The 22726-nt window shown below is 43.3% G+C and overlaps 1 protein-coding gene across 4 annotated transcripts in view; it reads left to right on the top strand.

The window, feature by feature from the left end:
- SLC18B1 (solute carrier family 18 member B1) overlaps positions 1 to 22726 on the top strand; it is a 615369-nt gene that overhangs the window by 568954 nt on the left and 23689 nt on the right. For all 4 annotated transcript variants that reach the window (XM_069235175.1, XM_069235174.1, XM_069235177.1 and 1 more), the window contains one exon: positions 20392 to 20441. In XM_069235175.1, the coding sequence (XP_069091276.1) occupies positions 20392 to 20435 (44 nt within the window). In that variant the 3' untranslated portion in view covers positions 20436 to 20441. The remainder of the gene's footprint in view (positions 1 to 20391; positions 20442 to 22726) is intronic.

A 22726-nucleotide genomic window follows, 5' to 3' on the forward strand; every position in this document is an offset into this window, starting at 1 on the left:
ACAGTGCTCACCCGAAGTTGCACCAAGGAGTCCCACGCCGCCGGAGGACAACTTAGAAAGTCGTGCAATGCAGGTTAGAGTGCCGTGGACCCAGGCTTGGCTGTGCACAAAGGATTTCCGCCGGAAGTGCACAGAGGCCGGAGTAGCTGCAAAAGACGCAGTTCCCAGCAATGCAGTCTGGCGTGGGGAGGCAAGGACTTACCTCCACCAAACTTGGACTGAAGAGTCACTGGACTGTGGGAGTCACTTGGACAGAGTTGCTGGATTCAAGGGACCTCGCTCGTTGTGCTGAGAGGAGACCCAGGGGACCGGTGATGCACTTCTTTGGTGCCTGCGGTAGCAGGGGGAAGATTCCTTCGACCCACAGGAGATTTCTTCGGAGCTTCTAGCGCAGAGAGGAGGCAGACTACCCCCACAGCATGCACCACCAGGAAAACAGTCGAGAAGGCGGCTGGATCAGCGTTACAGTGTCGCAGTAGTCGTCTTTGCTACTCTGTTGCAGTTTTGCAGGTTTCCAGCATGGTCAGCAGTAGATTCCTTGGCAGAAGGTGAAGGGAGAGATGCAGAGGAACTCTGATGAGCTCTTGCATTCGTTATCTAAAGAATTCCCCAAAGCAGAGACCCTAAATAGCCAGAAAAGAGGCTTTGGCTACTTAGGAGAGAGGATAGGCTAGCAACACCTGAAGGAGCCTATCAGAAGGAGTCTCTGACGTCACCTGCTGGCCCTGGCCACTCAGAGCAGTCCAGTGTGCCAGCAGCACCTCTGTTTCCAAGATGGCAGAGGTCTGGAGCACACTGGAGGAGCTCTGGGCACCTCCCAGGGGAGGTGCAGGTCAGGGGAGTGGTCGCTCCCCTTTCCTTTGTCCAGTTTCGCGCCAGAGCAGGGCTGAGGGGTCCCTGAACCGGTGTAGACTGGCTTATGCAAAAATGGGCACCATCTGTGCCCATGAAAGCATTTCCAGAGGCTGGGGGAGGCTACTCCTCCCCTGCCTTAACACCTTTTTCCAAAGGGAGAGGGTGTAACACCCTCTCTCTGAGGAAGTCCTTTGTTCTGCCTTCCTGGGCCAAGCCTGGATGGACCCCAGGAGGGCAGAAACCTGTCTGAGGGGTTGGCAGCAGCTGCAGTGAAACCCCTGAAAAGGCAGTTTGGCAGTACCCGGGTCTGTGCTACAGACCCGTGGGATCATTTGATTGTGCCAACAATGCCAGGATGGCATAGAGGGGACAATTCCATGATCTTAGACATGTTACATGGCCATATTCGGAGTTGCCATTGTGAAGCTACACATAGGTATTGACCTATGTGTAGTACACACGTGTAATGGTGTCCCCGCACTCACAAAGTCCGGGGAATTTGCCCTGAACAATGTGGGGGCACCTTGGCTAGTGCCAGGGTGCCCACTCACTAAGTAACTTTGCACCTAACCTTTACCAGGTAAAGGTTAGACATATAGGTGACTTATAAGTTACTTAGGTGCAGTGAAAATGGCTGTGAAATAATGTGTGCATTATTTCACTCAGGCTGCAGTGGCAGGCCTGTGTAAGAATTGTCAGAGCTCCCTATGGGTAGCAAAAGAAATGCTGCAGCCCTAGGGATCTCCTGGAACACCAATACCCTGGGTACCTCAGTACCATATACTAGGGAATTATAAGGGTGTTCCACTATGCCAATGTAAATTGGTGAAATTGGTCACTAGCCTGTTAGTGACAATTTGGAAAGAAATGAGAGAGCATAACCACTGAGGTTCTGATTAGCATAGCCTCAGTGAGACAGTTAGTCATAACACAGGTAACACATAGATATAGGTCACAAACTTATGAGCACTGGGGTCCTGACTAGCAGGGTCCCAGTGACACATAACAAACATACTGAAACCATAGGGTTTTCACTATGAGCACTGGGCCCTGGCTAGCAGGATCCCGGTGAAAACACTCTGACATACACTCACAAACAGGCCAAAAGTGGGGGTGACAAGGCTAGAAAGAGGCTACTTTCTCACACATGCTACACCCCAGCTCCCTTTGTGTCACTGTCTAGAGGACAGGTGCAAACAGCCCAACTGTCAAACTGACCCAGACAGGGAATCCACAAACAAGAAGATTCACAGAAAGGTTTAAGCATGAAAATGCTTACTTTCTAAAATTGGCATTTTCAAACACACAACCTAAAAACCAACTTCTCCCAAAAAATTATTTTTGAATTGTGAATTCAGAGACCCCAAACTCCACATGTCTATCTGCTCCCAAAGGGAATCTGTGCTTTAATAATATTTAAAAGCAGCCGCCGTGTTAACCTATGAGAGAGATAGGCATTGCAACAATGAAATACGAATTTGGCAGTATTTCACTGTCAGGAAATGTAAGACACAGAAGTACATGTACCACCTTTAACATACACTGCACCCTGCCCATGGGGCTACCTAGGACATACCTTTGGGGTGCCTTACATGTATATAAAGGGAAGATTTAGGCATGGCAACTGGGTCCACTTGCCAAGTTGAATTGGCAGTTTAAAACTGCAAACACAGACACTGCAGTGGCAGGTCTTAGCCATGTTTACAGGAATACTAATGCGGGTGGCACAACCAGTGCTTCAGGCCCACTAGTAGCATTTGATTTACAGGCCCTGGGCATCTCTTGTGCACTTTACTACGGATTTACTAGTAAATCAAATATGCCAATCATGGATAAGCCAATGTACACATACAATTTATACGGGGAACAGTTACACTTTAGCTCTGGTCAGCAGTGGTAAAGTGTCCATAGCAAACAAAAACAGCAAAAACAGAGTTCAGCACACAGAAACAACCTAGGAAGTAGAGGCAAAAAGTTAGGGGAGACCATGCCAATGATACCAAGTCTAACAGATGGGATATCCGCCACATTTGTGATGGACAAACCCCTGCCTCAGAGTCGTAATAAGGCCTGATATGTTCACCTTTAGACACTATTTACTACTGAAAACGTGATCAGATGGTATGATATTTTGCCTGGGATTTCACTCTTTTATATGTTTATTAAGAAATACGATACTTTTACATTAGATTTTACATCAAATATATGTAATATGACTCGTATCTTCATCTAACAATATGTGTATTCTTGGACTTTAACTGTAGGGATACTCTGTCCAATTTCATGTTAATAGGTATGTTTGATTTTGGTAACCAGATTAGTAGAACTTTAGAAGACAAACTCTTATCTGGATGTGATAAGGAGTGTCCTTGGAAAAGTGTATTAACTGATGTAGAATGTGTTTGAATTGGGGAGCACAAATATGATCAAAAGTATATTTTATTGAATATGACATCTCAAAACATTGAATTCAAACTAAGTATGCAATAATTGGTCTTAGTATTTTATGTATTCTGCGGTTTGAGATTCACATGTACCTTAGATCTGGCATATTATATTGTATCTACTGACTATACACTTTTATTCAGGCACATTATCTCCCATCTGTGCAACATGAAATGCTATCACATGCACCTTAGATTAAATAGTTTAGGTGAATTGTTACTTCAACTTCAAATAAGGTACCCTATCTCCATTTGTGCAATATAAAATGTAAATCATGAACTCCTTGAAAGATAGTTTAGGGGTACTGTTACGTTAACATAAAAGTATACTAGCACAAGCACTTTTGTTAGATATTTTAGGTGAACTGTTACCTTGTTTTTAAATCAGGTACCCTATCTTCTTGTTGTGCAATATGAAATATCAACACATCCACTTTATGTTAGATAGGTTAGAGGAACTGTTACTTCAATATAGTAAGTTTTAAAATATGAAAAGGTGTACAACGTGCACTTACAGGCTTACAAGTGTGTATTTTTATATGGGGTACTTTATCCAGTATTTTGTGAAACGTATGCACATGCACCTTAAACTGTAGACACCATTTCAGTAACATCAGCTTTCTAACATGATGGTATCTAAATGTTGAGAATATTTGTCCCTGTATACTTGAAATCCTGTAAGAATTTGCACTTTACATTAGACAGGCTATTAAGTAATAGATGCTTCTATAGTATATGCAATCAGCTGTTTATCATGTTCCTGTTTGGTGTATTGAAATTGTCGCCCATTTTCCATCGGTTCCCATTTTTATCTTTGCTCTTATAAGTTAATTCATATACTTTTTTTCCTTAGGAAAATGTGGCAAAATATATCATAGAGGATGAATAGGATTGTTTATTTATACATAATATTATTGTTGGAAGGAGAAAAACTATGAAAATGTCTCACATAATGGGAACATCTTCTGTTTGGAATGGGCATTCCATTGCTTTTGTAATTAGTTTATTTAGTGCGGGGAGGAGGTAATGTCACTGTGGCCTTAAAAGACACTTTGGTAGAGTACTCTACAGTCATGTCAATTGTTTTTGCCAAAAGGCACTGCATATCATTTGGACTTTTAATGTTATTAAATAAATATTTTTTGTACCTGGAGAAGAGTCACTGTGCCACCCTTTCTTCTGTAATTTCAGAGAGAATAAAAAAAATATATATTTATATATATATATATATATATATATATATATATATATATATATATATATATATAGAAAGAGAGAGAGAAAGAGAGATATTTAATTCACTGAATAAAACAAAGGTTTAAGGGATGTTGTAGTTAGGTGAACATGTCAGTTAAAAAATATCATTTTAAACTACCAAACCAACTGAAATGTACCAGTTATAGTTATCTCAAGTAACTAGAAGTCACCCACTTATGTAATTATAACTTGTACCCCCACCATTTACAGGTTTGTCGTTGATGATTTCATTGCAAAAGCTACAGTGATATCAATGACGTTGTAGGGAATTGGCTCTGTATATACTATCTTGAAGTGAGAGATAGTGAGCACAGAGTTTAAGGGTTCCCCTTGGAGGTTGATAGTGGCAAAATTAGATAATACTAATGCTCTATTTTGTGGTAGTGTGGTCGAGCAGTAGGCTTGTCAAGCAGTAGGCTTATCAGAGGGTAGTGTTAAGTACTTATTGTACACACACAGTCAATAAATGAGAACACACACTCAAAGACTTAACTCCAGGCCAATAGGTTTTTATATAGAAAAATATTATTTTCTTAATTAATTTTAGAACCAAAAGATTCAAATTTTAGGTAAGTACATAAATTGTAATGTACCTCACACAGGTAAGTATAGAACTTTGATATAAAACAGTAGTACACACAGTTTTGATTAAAATGGCAATAAGCTATTTTAAAAGTGGACACAGCAATAATCAACAGTTCCTTGGGGAGGTAAGTATTGGTTAGTTTCTCAGGTAAGTATAGCACGTACAGGTTCAGTCTCCTGGGCATAGTCAGCCCTCCGTTGGGGGTTCAAGGCAACCCCAAAGGCCCTGGACTAGCAACAACGGGCCGGTCAGGTGCAGAGGTCAAAGGAAGGCCCAAATAACATAGGCGCCTATAGAGAACAGGGGTACTCTGGTTCCAGCCTGCTACCAGGTAAGTACCTACGTCCCCGGGGAGCTGACCAGGGGGGTTTTGTAGAGCACTGGGGGTGGGCACACACAAGCACACAAAACACACCATCAGCAGCACAGGGGCAGCCGGGTGCAGTGTGCAAAGTAGGTGTCGGGTTTGCTGTAGAAAAAAATATAGAGACCCAGGGGTCACTCTGGCGATGCAGACAGGGCACAGTGGGGCTTCTTGGGCCAGCCACCGACTGAGCTAGGATGAGGGCCACCTGCTGGTCACTCCTGCACTGGTAGGTGGTTCCTCTCTGTCCTGGGGGCTGCAGGTGCAGTGCTTGGTCCAGGCGTCAGGTTCCTTTGTTACCAGGCAGTCGTGATTGGGGGAGCCTCTGGATCCTCTCTGCAGGTGTCGCTGTTGGGGAGCAGAGAGGTCGACTCAGGGTGTCCCTGTCGTTGGAGTCGCCTGGGAGTCCTCTCTGCAGTGTTGGTTGTCTTGAACTCGAGCCAGGGGCGTCGGGTGCAGAGTGGGAAGACTCACGCTTCTGGCGGTAAGTTAGAGTCTCTTTAAACTTACTTGCTTTGTTTTCGTTTCTGGACACAACTGCTGTCCTCAGGAGATTCTTGGTCCTTTAGGTGCAGGTCAGTCCTCTGAGTCCTAAGAGGTCACTGGTCCCGCTGGATGCGTTGCTGTGCACGTTCTTTGAGTCTAGAGACAGGCCAGTAGGACTGGTGCCAAGTCAGTTGTTGTCTCTGTCGTCTCTGCAGGGAATCTGATTTCCTGGGTTCAAGGTCACTCCTAAATACTCAATTGAGGGGTGTGTTTAGGTCTGGGGGGCAGTAGCCAATGGCTACTGTCCTGGAGGGTGGCTACACCCTCTGTGTGCCTTCTCCCTGAGGGGAGGGGAACACATCCTTATTCCTATTGGGGGAATCTTCCAAAACCAAGATGGAGGATTTCTTAAGGCAGGGGTCACCTCAGCTCAGGACACCTTATGGCTGTCCTGACTGGTGGATGACTCCCCCTTGTTTTTCTCATTATCTCCTCCGGACATGCCGCCAAATGTGGGGGCTGTGTCCGGAGGGGCGGGCAACTCCACTAGCTGGGATGCCCTTGGGCGCTACAACAATAGGCATGAGCCTTTGAGGCTCACCGCCAGGTGTTACAGTTCCTGCAGGGGGAGGTGAGAAGCACCTTCACCGAGTGCAGGCTTTGTTCCTGGCCACAGAGTGACAAAGGCACTCAATCCATGTGGCCAGAAACCCATCTGGTTGTGGCAGGCTGGCAGGAACTGGTCAGCCTAACACTGGTGTTTGGACTGATATACAGGGGGCATCTCTGAGATGCCCTCTGTGTGTATGTTTCACTATATCCCAAACTGGCATCAGTATGGATTTATTGTGCGGAGAAGTTTGATACCAAGCTTCCCAGATTTTAGTGTAGCCATTATGGAACTGTGGAGTTCGTGTTTGACAAACTCCCAGACCATATACTCTTCATGGCTAACCTGCACTTACAATGTCTAAGATTTGGCTTAGACACTGTAGGGGCATAGTGCTCATGCAACTATGCCCTCACCTGTGGTATAGGGCACAATGACTGAGGGCTGTAAGACCTGCTAGAGGGGTGACTTACCTATGCCACAAACAGTGGGTTGAGGGCATGGCACCTTAGTGATTTTCTCCCCACCAGCACACACAAGCTGTGAGGCAATGTGCATGTGCTGAGTGAGGGGTCCCCAGGGTGGCATAATACATGCTGCAGCCCTTAGAGACATTCCCTGGCCACAGGGCCCTTGGTACCAGGGGTACCAGTTACAAGGGACGTATCTTTGTGCCAGGGCTGTGCCAATTGTGGGAACAAAGGTGCAGTTTAGGGAAAGAACACTGGTGCTGGGGCCTGGTTAGCAGGATCCCAGCACACTTTTAATCATAACTAACAACAACAAAAGGCAAAACGTTAGGGGGGACCCATGCCTAGGGAGGCATTTCCCTATAGACGTCATAGAACATATAACTGTATGGATGTGGGGTAATTAGTAGTGCATGGTGTGGACGTGAGTTATATATAACATAGGGAATGAGTTTAGTGTATGTATAACGGAAAGAAGAAAACAATCTGTTGGTCAGTTTCTGCAAAGATCAGCATCACTATATTATCATTGAATTGCGAATAGGTTCATAGGCACCATCTCCCTTGCAGTGACCAACAGACTCTTTTTAAAGCCCTCCAGGTTCTGTGGATCCAACAAAGCAACAGACACAATTGGTTCATTATACATATTGACTGAACAAACACTGATACAGGAAGACTCCTTTATTCAGCGAGACACAAGGCCAAAATATGTTGTATCTTTTTTGTAAGACAAGCTATCTACAAAACACTTTCATTGAAACACCACATTGTAAAACCATGCTTACAGTTTGATATGTCACAATAGGAAGAACAGGTGTATATCTAACACAGTATAGTACTGTTCCCCTTTGGGATAGTGGCACTGGTGTTCTTAATTAAGTGTCTTCTGTCATTGTTCATTGTAACTTAATAATTGTCATATATGCTAGATAACAAATTATTTAATACGGCCTGCTTTTTTCCCACCGAACACTCCAAAATGTATTAAAATAAACACAGGATAGCGAAATGCTGCTTAAATCCATCAGAGCCCTAGTTTTGCAGTCTGTCTCATGACTTCTAAACAAAAAAACAACCAACAGAGCATAATTGACAAGTAACCTTTCATGCATGCAATGAAGTACAGATAGGTCGCGTAGCTACTACTGATAACGCGTCCAGCCCTTATAAATTACCTGTACCTGGACACGTTGGAGGTCGGTGAATCTTTTAGCTCCAAATATATCTCCTACCACACCAGAAGCTGTCTCCCTTTTCTGAACATGATGTGATTCAGACAGCTTTGGAAATTTCTTTAAGTCGTATAGTTGGTAAATCTTTGGGAACACTATTCCCAAATAACATCTCCCATACCATCCTTTAGGAAGACGATAATAGGCGTTGAGTCCACAAATATAATATATTCCAGGAATAACTGGGTCTTGTCCATTCATCATGAACGTCCACTTAGGTTTAAATGCATACGTGTGTTTGCATTTACTCGTTCCCACAAAAACTGTGTCATAATATGATTCAGCTCTATATATAAAAAATTTCTCTACGTGCATTGTATCTAAAGCTATTTTCCCTTGTGTCTTTATTGCGGCAAACGCATAACTATCTACAGACGTTCTTTTGTGTAATTCCCTCTCTAATTTCTCCTTCATTTCATTCCTCCTATCATCAGTGCGGTCTAAAAAATTAATTTCTACTGGTGAAAGCAAGCATGTAAGGTTCTCTCTATGTGCGTGGGCTGTGTGAAAAGGTGACATTGGTTCGAAGAATTCCCTCATTAATTTGGCATACCAATCTCTAGCTATTTTACTCAGGTGCCCTATTATGGGGACATATGCAAAAGTAACATCGTAATTAGTGTAGAAATAATGGACGCTATAATACTACATGTAATTCCATATGTGAGAGGCATGCTGTGATATTTTACCCCTTCCACCACTGAGGTAGGTATTTGTGTACACACATAACAATCTTTCGCATCCATGGTCTCAACATACTCACTCAGCAAGCAATAGAAAACTAACAATAGTAGGTTTAGAAGTAGTAGCATCATTCGTCTCATTCTCATTCTTCCCATGCATTCCAAGAACTATTACTACGATGATTAGTACGCATGCAGTTATTAAACCTATACACATGTATTTACAACACTTCATTTTACGCCCCTGTGTAGTGAAACTAGTCATGATCTGTATAGAATCAGAGAGTTGAAGACACCTTATCAAAGCGGTTTTGCAGGTATTTACAAAGCTGAACGAGTTCAATGTTCACACAGTTTTCTTTAGCAGTTTTTGTCTCTCATCGGTTAGCAGCGTTGTCTCAAATCGGTTTCAAAGTCAATCAAGTTAGCAATGTCTTAGCCGGTTGAAAGTCAATCAGGTGGTCAATGTTTTCAATCGACAGAGTCCATGAAGTTTTTATTTCCAAAATGAAGTTCTGCCTCTTCGTTCTCAAGACTGAGGGATACGAATTTGTCTGACCAATCGTTATTGGCTACGTATGCCCACTCCGGACCGGAATACCTTCTGCTCGGTATCCTTTTTCTTTTCAATTTTGCATCTCTCTTTGATTCTTTCTCACTGGTACTTTCCTCTTTGGCCAAGTTCTTTTCTTCACTTGGTGCCGGTGCTACGACAGACACTTCCTTTCTTTTCTCTTTCACTTTCGGCCCTTCACTGTCGTTCAACGTCTCTCTTATTCTTAGTTTTACTGGCGATATGCTTTGTCTTCGTTTTGCACTAGGTCCACTTGATGGACCTGCAACCTCTTCCGAAGGAGTTTGAACAGTTTCACTCTGTTCTGTTTCGTCTTCTCCCTCTGGGAAGTCAATCAGGTTCTCCTGCTCTTTTCTTATATCGTCTGCTTCTGGGAAAGCCCTCCTCTGATCAGGCTCTCCTGCTTCTTCACCTGTTTCGAGCCCTTTGTCATCGTTATTTTCTTCAGGCTCTTTATCACTTTCAGCTGCTTCAGGTTCTTTGTTACCTTCAGCTGCCTCGTCGCTTTCTGAGGCTCCTCCTTGGTCTTCACCAAGTGAATCAGTTGCTTCGTCCTCAGAGAATATTTCTCCCTCCTCTATTTCTGCCTGTTCGCTTCTAGTTCTTTTTCGCTCTGTCTCAGCGCTTGGCACTTTGTTATCAGGTACTGGTAACTTCAGCGCTTCAACTTCCTCGTCTGTGGGACACAATACTCTCTTTGTGTGACTGGCGTGAATCCAGTTGGGAACTCCCGCACACTTCACAGCGGTGGTAGTTGTCAGAATCACTTGAAAAGGTCCTTTCCAACGGGGTTCCAAACACGACTTCCTCACATGCTTATTTATCACGACCCAGTCACCTGCTTTCAGAGCGTGTCCTGGACCTTGGATCGGTGGCAAGGTGGTTGCCTCCACCTGGTGAGAGAAAGAGCGAACCACATCAGCTAGTCCTTTGCAGTAGTCTAACACCATATCATCTGTAATATTCAAAAGCGCATTTGCTGGAACTGCTGGAAGTCTCATAGCTCTACCCATGAGGATCTCATGTGGGGACAGTCCAGTCTTTCTGTCAGGGGTGTTTCTCATTGACATTAGCACCAAAGGCAATGCGTCAGGCCATTTCAAGTTTGTTGATGCACATATTTTCGCCATTCTTGATTTCAATGTGCCATTCATTTGCTCCACTAGACCTCATGCTTCAGGGCGGTAGCTACAATGCAGTTTTTGCTCAATGTTCAGTGCTGCACAAAGTCATTTTATTACTTCGTTATTGAAGTGACTTCCCCTATCTGATTCTAAAGAGATCGGGAATCCGAAACGTGGTATTAGTTCTCTCAAGAGTAGTTTTGCAACTGTGAGACTGTCATTTCTACTTGTAGGGTATGCTTCAATCCAGTGACTAAAAATGCACACAACCACCAACACATACTTCAAGCCTCCATGCACAGGCATCTCAATGAAGTCCATTTGCATCCTGCTGAATGGACCCCCTGCTCTTCCTATGTGGCTCAAATTTACTACGGTTCCCTTCCCTGCGTTCATCTGTTGGCAAATGACGCAACGGTGGCAAACTGCTTCAGCAACTTGATGGAATTTGGGGTTAAACCAATCAGTTTTAAACAATCTAATCATGGCATCCCTCCCAAGATGAGCTTGTCCATGGTAAAATCTGGCTATCTACGTCAAAAGGCTGTTTGGAAGAACGAATTTCCCTTCGCTTGAAACCCATAATTCATCTAGTCTCTTTACACATTGTGATTTGGTCCACGAGAGTTTCTCATCCTCACTGACATCATTCTGTAAGGATTTCAATTTGTCCATCGTATCTATCACCTTTAGAGCAAAGATTTTGCTTGGTTCGAGTTCTGGTGCACTTATCAAATTCCAATAATCCCTAAGCAATATACAGTTCAATGCGCAAAACCTTGCGACTTGATCCGCATATCCATTTCCCAGAGAGACATAATCTTGTCCCTTCGAATGTGCACTGCATTTTACCACTGCTACTTCTCCTGGTAATTGAATGGCATGTAACAATTCCCTTATTCTTTCACCCTTTTTCACTGGTGATCCTGAAGAGGTCATAAAGCCTCTCTGTGACCACAATTGTCCGAAGTCATGCACTATTCCAAACCCGTACTGGCTGTCAGTGTAAATGGTAACTTTCATTAATGCAGAGAGTTGGCAAGCTCTAGTAAGGGCTACCAATTCTGCTACTTGTGCAGAGTAAACTCCTTGAAGCCAAGATGCTTCCAAAACACCTGTTACCGTACATACAGCGTACCCTGCTTTCAATATACCCAGTGCATCTCTTAAACATGAACCATCAACAAAAATAATTTGATCATTTTCTTCCAATCGGGTGTCTTTGATATCAGGTCTTGGTTTAGTGCAAAATTCAGTCACCTGAAGACAGTCGTGCTCGATGTCTTCGGCGTTCTCAATTTCGGCATTTTCACTGGGAAACAAGGTTGCTGGGTTCAAAGTAGTGCACCTTTTCAGCTGCACATTAGGTGATCCCAGAATTAACGTCTCATACCTTGTGAGTCTAGCACCAGTCATGTGCTGTGTTCGGGAACGTGTCAACAGTATCTCAACTGAGTGAGGGACCATGACTGTTAAAGGGTGTCCCATCACTATTCCTTCACTCTGAGTGAGGCTGATACCAACTGCGGCTACGGCACGCAGGCACCCTGGCAGTGCTGCTGCGACCGGATCCAAAGTAGCTGAAAAATATGCTACTGGTCTGTTTACGCCACCATGGGCTTGGGTCAAGACAGACAAGGAACATGCATCACGTTCATGACAAAACAATGTGAAAGGCTTTGTGTAGTCAGGCATACCTAAAGCTGGAGCCCTGCACATGCATTCTTTCAATTCAATGAAAGCATCCATCTCATCTCCTTTCAGCTCTATTTCATCCAACGCATCTTTCTGAGTCAATTTCAGCAGAGGTTTTGCTAGAGTTGAGAAGTTGGGAATCCATTGGCGACAGTAGCTCACCATTCCCAAAAACTTCCTCACCTCCCTCCTCATCTTTGGGGGACTCATTTGAAGTACACTTGTTATTCTTTCCTTCATTATTCTCCGTGATCCTTTCTCTATTTGGTGACCCAAATATTTCACTTTCTTCTGGCAGAATTGTAATTTTGAAGGAGACACCTTGTGTCCATTCCTTCCCAAATGGTTCAATAGGGCAATGGTGTCGGCTGTGCAGTCACTTTCTGTCTTAGATGCAATCAGTAAATCGTCAATGTACTGTACTAGGGTTGACTCGAATGGTAACTCCAGTGCTTCCAAATCTTTCTTTAGAATCTGATTGAAAATTGACGGTGACTCCGAAAACCCTTGAGGAATTCGACACCAACTGTAAACTCTGTCTAAGAATTTGAAACAAAAGAGAAACTGTCTGTCCTCATGTAGGGGCACAGAAAAGAACGCTTGTGATAAGTCGATAACTGAGAACCATTCAGCGTCACAGGGAACTTGAAACATTATCACAGCTGGATTTGGTACTACGGGACAACATTTGATTATTATGTCATTTATTTTCCTCAAATCCTGAACAATTCGGACCTTTCCACTTGGTTTTATTAGTCCCATGATTGGTGAATTACATGGACTGCTTAACACCTCTTTCAGTACTCCCTGTTTTACAAACTCATCAATGAGTTGGGCGACTTTCATGAGGGTGTCTTGTGCCATATGGTACTGTGGGGTCTGGGGAAAGGTTACATTGGGTTTAACGGTCACTTTCACTGGTTCCACTCCTTTCACCAATCCCACCTCTTTCCCTGTCATATCCCACACTTCTTTTCCCACTGTTTCCCGTAACTCAGCAGGAATATCTGCTTCAGTGATCATTGGGTAAAGGGTAATCAGGGGATACTCTTCATCGACAGTTTCCACCTCATCCCCTCCTACACTGTCCTCTTCTTCCCCATCACTGCTCGTCTGAATTTTAATTCCATCATTCGAACACATAATTGAACATCCCAATTTGCACAGTAGGTCTCTCCCTAACAGTGATATCGGGCTTGAGTCACACACCACAAATTTATGTGACCCTTGGTAGTTGCCAATTCTGACTTGTATTGGATCTGTGATTGGGTTTGTGAGGTACCTATTTGCTACCCCCACCACTTGAACTGTTCTCCCTGAAAGTGGCAAATTTGGTACCTCAATGCTCCTAACAGTGGAACGTGTGGCTCCTGTGTCAACCAAGAATGAAACGCGATGACCCATAACTCTTCCCTCCACATACGGACCCTTTTGATCAACTTCCAAAGATGCTGCAAGCATACAATTTCCTTCCTCATCCGAACTTTCACTCTCCCAGGCATTGTTTATTCCATTCTCACTGTGTAATGGCAAACTGGTGTACTGTGTCATTTTGATTCATTCCTTGACCCGTGACCTGTTGAGGAAGCATTGCTTGCTGCTGATTCATTGGTAATAAGGGTATTTGCATCTGCGGATTAGGTACCATAGGAAACTGCTGTTGCATTGGCTGCAATTGTGTCATTTGCACACGGGGCATTTGCACCTGTTGTGGTTGCATGGGTTGTAAACCCTGCAGCTGGTTTATATTGTTTTGGAAATTTGGGTTTGGACCTCTCAGTTCCGGTCCTCTCATAGTCTGGAATGCATTGACATCATTGTTTTGCTGACCTGCACCTTCCTGCACCATCATTGGGCACTCCCGTTTCCAATGCCCGACGATTCCGCACGTGTGACATGGCATCACCTTCTTCATTGCCTGTATGCCATTTGGAATCATAACGGTATTTATGTCAGGACCATTATTCACAAAACCTCCTCTACCTCTGCCTCTCATCTGCGGCTGAAACATAGCGTTTCCCTGTTGCTGCTGCTGCGGCATCTGTTGTTGAAACCCTTGCAAACCTTGTAAGCCTGTCTGAGCTGCCCTGAGCTGCATCACCATCACCTTTTCTTTCAACCTTTTCTGCTTTGTCTCAATCTCATCACTGCAATATTTTGCATAATTCAACACCTCATCGATCGACTTTGACTGCCAACAAATCAAATGCGTCTTAATCATCTGGCTTATTTCGGGCCTCAACCCTTCCACAAACCTGAACACAAAATGGAGCATGTCCTTTGCCTCAATCGTTTCCGTGCCACTGTAATTTTTAAACGCTTTCAACAACCTTTCATAATACGCATGTATAGACTCTTTAACCTCTTGGGCAGTCCTGTCAATCCTCTGCCAATCCACATTTTTCGACGCAACCTTAGTTTTCAAGTGCTCAATCACCTTATGGTACAAACTCATTACCGTAGGTGATGGCGCACCTGTATCCCTATCTCTCTCTGGTTCGCTCGTCGGCCAACCTACAGCCCTTTTACAATCTTCCCACAAATCTGCCGGAACCACAATTTCAAACAAAGTATTCAAATCTTCCCAGAGACACTTCGCGAGTTTCACAAATCTATCTGTTTGTTGATACCACTCAATCGGCTTCTCTCTCAATTTGGGAAAGTCATCCGTAAAGGATTGAATATCGCACCTGTGCCATGGTACATGTACAAGTTTTCCCCCTGCTGTCTCTCTCATTGGTAACATGGTTATCAGATCGTCATTCTGTTGTTTTTTCTCATTCCGCTCTGGAGTATTTTCTTTCTTTTTGTCCTTTTTCTTGACCCATCTACTTTCCCACTTGTCTAAACATCTCCAGACCTGTGCACTCTGCAGTATCTCTTTAAGGTGTGTCTTCATCCCTGCGGATCTCATGTGTTCAAAATCTTTTGTCTCGAAATCTAAGCTGTAACTTCTGCCCAGGTGTTTAGTCTTATTTATATCGATCTCGTGTCTGTCTGCAATTTCTTGTAACTTCTTGTGTATGCTGCTTACTTCTCTTGTGATTCTAGGGCACATGTATCTTAGTTCTTCCTCTGTGTATGATTCTAATCTGTTCAAACCCATTGTTCCCTCAACCAGTTCATCTGCCTCCATACCCAACCTTATTTTATTCAGGTATTCTTCTCCCTTCCCGCTAGATGCACTCTGTGGGGAGTTCAGGCTGTTGAACCATTGTGTTAACTGTTGCGCGTTCAGTCCCATCAGTGTAGCAGTTACATCAACTGCCACTGACGGTTTCTGTAATGTTTCAGTCTGTGAGGTTAACGCTACTAATAGTGGTGGATGTGACCTTACCACGGTTGATGGAGCACAAATTGGAATTGGACTAAATTCTGACAAGGACCCAGATCCATTTGGCAGTGCCGCTATCGGAGTTGTCTCTGGAGTGGTTTCTATGCATTTTCTCCCTGTCCCATTCTGTATCATTAACCCTTGGTCGCTTGTGCTTGAATTTGCCTGTATGTACAGTGGTACTGGTGGACCTACAGTGATAGGTAGAGATATCGCGTCTGGATTCTGTCTGTTCCCCGAATTCTGTGGCATGTTAATCCCCACATTGTGGTTCATCATTGCTGGCATACCTAACTGGCTTTCTATTGCTCGCACTTCTTGTGTCTGCTTTTGGGGCATCGAAAACTGTGTTGATTCAGCTTGAATCAATGTTGGTCTCTGATAGTTTTGTCCTCCCTGCGCCATTGAATCAGAAGTCATTCCCATGTTATGCTCATCACAACAGTGCCTTTGAACCTGTGGCTGATAGTTATCAGCAGGTTTCAATGTCGGCACGTCTGGGTATATTCTCTGAATCTGTGGTATTTGTGGAAAAAAGGCATGTCGGAGCTGCTCGGCCTCCGAGATATTCTCAAATTCGGTGTTACAGTACCCTGTATTGGTTCTGGAGGGGCAGTACTAATACTTGAGCCTTTTTCGCTTTCTACATACGGTGGTGGGCGATCATTCAGCAATTGTATAATGAACTCCTCATCGTCTGACTCATCTCCCCTTTTCGAGTTTCTATTGTTTTCTCTATCTCTGGACTGACTCCTGTTTGTCTTATGTGTGGCTTTCCTTCCTTCCGTCTCCGCTTCATCAGTAATCGCTGGAAACAATTTAATCCCCTGCAATACATCTGACCTCCAAACCTTTTGTGTGCTGTCCCATCTAGCATCCGCTAGTGTCTTTTCTACTTTTCTTATTCTTGTCTCAAATCTCTTTTGTTGTTGGTTTCTAGCTATTAGCTCCCAAATTGCTAGTGCCTCAAACTGTGCTGGTCTTGGAGGTACTTTCATGTCGTATAGCGCAAATCTCAAATTTTCTAAAACTCTTAGATTAAACGACCCGTGGATAGGGAACGCTACACTTCCATGTTTCTCTGTTAATTTGCACCATTGTTTTAACCAAAGACATGGCGCTACACCCTTTTCTTCAATGACAATGTAAGCTGGTGTACCCTCAGGCGGTGTTTCTTCTCCTACATTTGCTTTAATATAAACATCTCCCCTCATGGCACTCTTAAATGCTTTGAAATATTTCATCTTTCCGTCTTTTATTTTCTTAAAATGTGTAATCAATAAGTGACTTTAATTCCCGGAATACTCTTCGCTTGCCTTTCCCCTACCAGTTGCGCTTCGCGGACTGTGTCCAATCCGTGCGCGACCCTTCTCTCCAATCGACCTATCCCAGCGCGGCTCCTAGTGACGTCACACTCACACACTGTGGCTGACAAAGTCCTGCGGCTTGTCCTCTTTCACTCGTTTTCACTCACAAACTAATTTCTGCAATGTAACGCGAGCACTAACCAAAAGAATAAAACAAATCTGTCGGTTTACTACAGGAAGGGTAATACAATCGCTTCAGAAACCTTAGGGATTTTTCACTAGCCTCGGCAGTTATTCCATCTTTCTCGGTTTCCCACTTTCACAAGCAAAATTTGACCCGCAAACTTTACTCTCAACTGATCAATGAACTATTCTAGTGCACTTTAGAATTCATCAAATCTCAAAGTCGAAGTTTTTCTTTCACTCCGCAACATTCATACCGACTCGTTGACCACGCCCGATCAACCTATTAAACCGACCAGATTACAACATTAAAAAAGTGTCTCATACACTTTTCAACATACTCCGGAGTCTCTTGACCTCGCAGGCCCTGTCTCAACATCAACAACCACGTGGACAATTTTTTTTTTACACAAAGCGCTACACACACGTGAAGTTCGACGACTTCCCTACTCTCACACTTTTAGAGTAACACTCCTCTAATATCTCTTACAAACTTCTCAATTAATCTGCGGCAATAAGCTGTGCAAGCGCAAAACCCTAACTTCACTCATACCGTCACTAGAAATGCTGAGACCATTCTCATACCTCCATGTTCCTCATTCGCAAGCTCCGAGATTCTGGGAAAGTCATTGGGGACTTAGGGCATCATCATCCCTCTGACTTATTTTATCAAAGAAAATTCTAACTTGACTCTGTCTATTGTTCGGATGGGGTCCCAAAGGGCAAAACCATCCTCTGCTACCATCCACTGATAACGTGTCCAGCCCTTATAAGTTACCTGTACCTGGACACGTTGGAGGTCGGTGAATCTTTTGACCGAGTCGGGCTCTCCTCATCCTAAAATAGTCGAGTCACTCAGATCAATAATCAATAACTGTTGTAATCGGTAATCAATACTCAATTAATAGATCAATATAGCACATCAGAAATCAATAACAGTTGGTATTTCGGCGCACCATGACCTTTCAGTCATGAATAACCACACCAGTTTATTAAAAGTTAGTGAATTTATTTCCCTATATTAACAAAGCTAGCACGATGTATATGAGTCTCAAAACCAAATGATATATGTATATGAACATTGCAAGCTGTCCATAACGGCGGAAGAAACGCAATCTACGCAAAATCTGGATGATGGTACCCTCAGTTACAGCAATGCAAATCACTAATATGACTAACTGTATTTGACTAATTTCATACATTGGTCAGCATAACAAGATTTCAAATCAACATGGTGCATCAAATGAATCCCTCAACTAACCTCTAATTAGCATTGGCATGTGGGACTTCATGCAAAACGAATTTAGTCAACACAAATTTGGAAAACTTCTAGCTAGGACCCTATCAAAATAGCAGTTGGTACCTAAAAGGAAAAACACAATGCATAATACATTTATCCTTTCATATTTACCAAATACAATCAGCATTCAAGAAAGTCTTCATCCTTCAGGTACCGGTTGATCAGCATGGGGCAAGTTTCAAAGGGGAAAAGTTAAGGGCAAGCTTCCTTGCAGCGGCAAGGAGAATGGGGCAAAGTTACTGCATGGGCAAGACGGGGCAAATCAAAGTTAAAGTCTCTAGGGTGAGAATTCTTAAAGTCTCTTTCTCTCAGATAGAGAAAAGGGCATCAGGGTGTCGTCCAAAATGGAGTCTGGCATCAGGCTTCAAACTGGCATCGAGGAAAATGGCTGACTTCTCTTTGTCCGGTGGGTTTAAGTAAAGATCATTCCAAATTCTGCAGGGTCTTCCATTGGAGGGTTCATAGGTTGGCTTCAAATTGTCCAATGAAAATTGTCTTTTACTAGAACTCATTTATGCATACATTAGCCTTGGAGCCTTGGAACACAAATTGTTACATGGTTTGCCAATTATTTTACTATCTGTACCTTCATTGTCTGCACCTGTAGACTGACCTTGTATCAAAGGGGATGAAACCGGCCTAGTACGAAACCTTGGAGATAAGTGTATTAGTCATCTCTGCTGGAAAAATACAACTTCAAGCAAGAATATATGTTTCGTTAGTTCAAGGAAAAGCCACGCAGTTAGAATTTGAAACCAGGCAACTAGGCCAAAGCCTGTACTAAATTTAAGCTAAGCAAAACAGTTTTCAAACAAGAAATCATGGCATACATTTGCAATTATGACGGATTACTGCATTTTCAATACTTCATGATTAATAAAGCTCGTTTACAATGATGGCGAACTACACCGAGGGCACAATTTCCCTCGTACATAATTTTTCTTTACTAAAATCACACTTCATTATATGTTTTGATTACACAATATGTATGAATATATGTCGGACCTTCTTTTTCTGCGTCATCACTACCATGCTTGTAACAGTACTTCATTCCATGGTATGACTTGCACAGCCATCGATCAGAACATATTATGCAGATTTACTGACACGTCTCCAGCCCAGCATAGATTAAATCAATCATGGTACACGAAAACACCACATCTCCGTTCAGCAGGGAGTGTGACTAGCTCCTGACTTAAAAGTCGCATGCTGCACATTTTAAAGACCCCCGGCTCTTGCAGATAACACACGACAGTCACAGACCCATAACTCGGTCAATTAGACATACTTCTAAACAAGAACAAGACTACAACACAATATCAGTAACATATCAATCATGCTGCATCAGAATCAGTTCAGCAAAGGAAAAGTCATAATTATGTCGCAAGTCACCGAACTGCCGAAAAGTAGAATGAGGATATATACAAGGCACAGAATGTGCGATGTACAAATGTCAATAATATAACATATTGTAAGGAACCTTAATGTACATTGTGACCCATCTTGATAGTTCAGGAATAGCATGCGTCCTATTATGTGCTTGTAAGCAGTCAGTTGCCAAACAATATGTGAAAACTATTTTAGTACAAACTAAAGGATGGAAAGGGAAGGATTAGATGTTTTTACATTTTCTTAAATGCCCAAACCATCAAAATCACGTTTTTATATACGGTAGATTAAATAGTATAGCACAATTTACAAGGATATTTACTACAAAGACCCATAAAATAGTGTTATATATTCAAAACGTTGGTAATACCTGATAATGTTTGGCTGTATTTCTCAGACTTCTTGGCAGCTGTTTATTCTTAGGTGTGTTTCAGTTACTATATACGAACTGCATTCTTACCTTTTTGGTATACTAACTTGTGACGTTTTTTTCAGGGTCTGTCAGTAGGAATATTCTACATCAGGGAAAGCCTGGTTAAAAACAGGTGAGTCAGCCTGCTTTTGGAGTGCATATATAATTAAGTTGCTGAATTTGGGGGAAATTGGGGTGTTGTTGTTTCTACTGCAATTTCAGGATAACAGATGTCGGTAATTCCAGGTTAGTGGAAAATTGGTGTGTTTTTAGACATTTCGAAGTAATGTCTTTGTTTAATTTATGCAGACCATTCAATTTTTCCATTTTATAACTTTTTTGCGATTAGTTTATAGATGATTTGCAGTTTTCTTTTGCCTTCTTAAACTTTGTCTCAGTTTGTACTTGGTAAGAACCCAACTTGATGGTTTATTTATGACAACATTTTTATTGCATGTGTGTTTGCTCTTTTAGCTCCATGTTATCTTACATAGTTAAAATATTTTGAAGTGTTTTAATGCCGTTAAGTAAGCCACCAGAAGTTTGATGTTATCTGGCAACACCATTAAAGAGCTGACAATGGCTGGCAATGCTTTGACCTAAAGTAACGTAGGTAGACATTCTGATATATGTTTCTAACTGAATATTCCTCATCTTTTAACCATTCCCCGGACCTCACACTGGAATTGGACATTTCCAAGCAGTCCACGTCTGCATTGTAGGTGACGACATCTTGCTGCTCCTAAAACCAACGTGGCATCACCTTGGAAGGGACATGCCGAGCCAAATATGTGGGCGGCACTCGATGTCAGTTTCTTTCTTTCTGCGTCACCACAGGCGGACTCAGAGCTACCCATTTACCTCAAACAGAAAATAAAGTAGTTTTAAAACCTAGCATGCGAAAGAAAACGTCACCTCCCAACACTACAGGTTTTACACCTTGTAGGGGACTATCACAAGCAAATGTTTGCATCAGTTGTGACTGTGGGGCCTGTGACCGGACACAACTCAAAGGCCTGCAGCCACTTTACCTTAATGATTCCCAAAGACCTCAAGGACCATGAGGCGAAACTCTACGTCACCATGCACCAACAGACTCCATGCTTCGACTGTTCAGAAGGAAGGTTCTGTTGCCGCTTCTGAAGACATTCCCGTTGCTGATGGTTGCATCATTATGGTGTAACTCCTTGGGTAAGTTAAACATAAGAAGTCCTAGCAAGACTCAGCCCCTTCATGCCACTCTGGAACTCCAGGAAAGGTGCCACTTGCCTCCTACTCTCGCTTTCAAATTGAATTCCCTTCAGAGCTGATTTCAATCCTCTTTTGAGGCAACATAAATTTCTGGGTCTGTCACCGACATCGCAACAAATTGAACAGTTCATGAGGCCATGCTGCTTCATGCCATTGTCTCCTCCTATGCACCTTTGGGTCGCAGGAAACTGTAAGGACTTCCACCTGGCTCCCGCCAGCTGGTAAAGCCTCAGCACCAGCTGTACCTTCTGGACCTCCTGGATCTACTGTGTGCTTGGTGACCGGCTTTAATGCTAATTCCTATGATGGTGCCATAACCCACGTCACATCCGGAAAGCACTGATTTGTGATGCTGTTGTTGCTATACTATGAAGTGCAACCTATTGTGCTTTCTGGCTCCAAGTCGACATTGCTTCGGCTGAGGCTGCACCATGATCCACTGGGGCTGTAGCCTTTAGGTAACGCATCACATTCAGATGCTTTTCCGTTGCACAAGGCAGGGCTCAAACTCTCCACTCTTTGGAACGGACTCTGATAGTGACGCATATGATGGTGGGGATGACTTTGCCCAACCATATACCAATTGGTATGAGGACCTGCAGGATGCTAGTGTTTTGTGCACCTCACCAAACACAGGGCTAGCTTCGCTCCCGAGCCCTGCCATGGAGAAAGTGAATTCTTCACCAAAGTTTTGAAGAGAGCGGCCAAGATTCTTGGCCTCCAATTACACACTAGGGAAGTGAAGACTAATATCTTCACTGAGGTGCTTCATCCTCAACAAACAAGTACTGACCCTCTATCTCCATTCGATTAGGGCCTCACTGACACCTTTTTTTCAGCCTTGGGCTAAGCCCTGTTCCAGAAATCAGGTAAACAGGCAAATAGCACTGCACCATCATCCAATCCTGGTGATCCAGATCTCTTGACTCAGCTTCCCATACCTGGGAGCTTTGTCATGCAGGCCTCAATGAGCTAGATCAACTCTAACAGGTTCCCTACCACACCACGAGACAGGGAATCAAAGCGCATCAAAACTTTGGGAAGCAAATGAATTGGTTGACCAGTTCAGCACCACATTCCTTCAATGTTAGCTGCCTTTTGGGGCATTGTACCCACGCCCTTTGGTACTCTGCCACGTCCATGGTCTCCCTGACAACTTGCATCCCA

The sequence above is a fragment of the Pleurodeles waltl genome, chromosome 5 (genome assembly GCF_031143425.1).
Source record: "Pleurodeles waltl isolate 20211129_DDA chromosome 5, aPleWal1.hap1.20221129, whole genome shotgun sequence".
Taxonomy (NCBI): Eukaryota; Metazoa; Chordata; class Amphibia; order Caudata; family Salamandridae; genus Pleurodeles; species Pleurodeles waltl.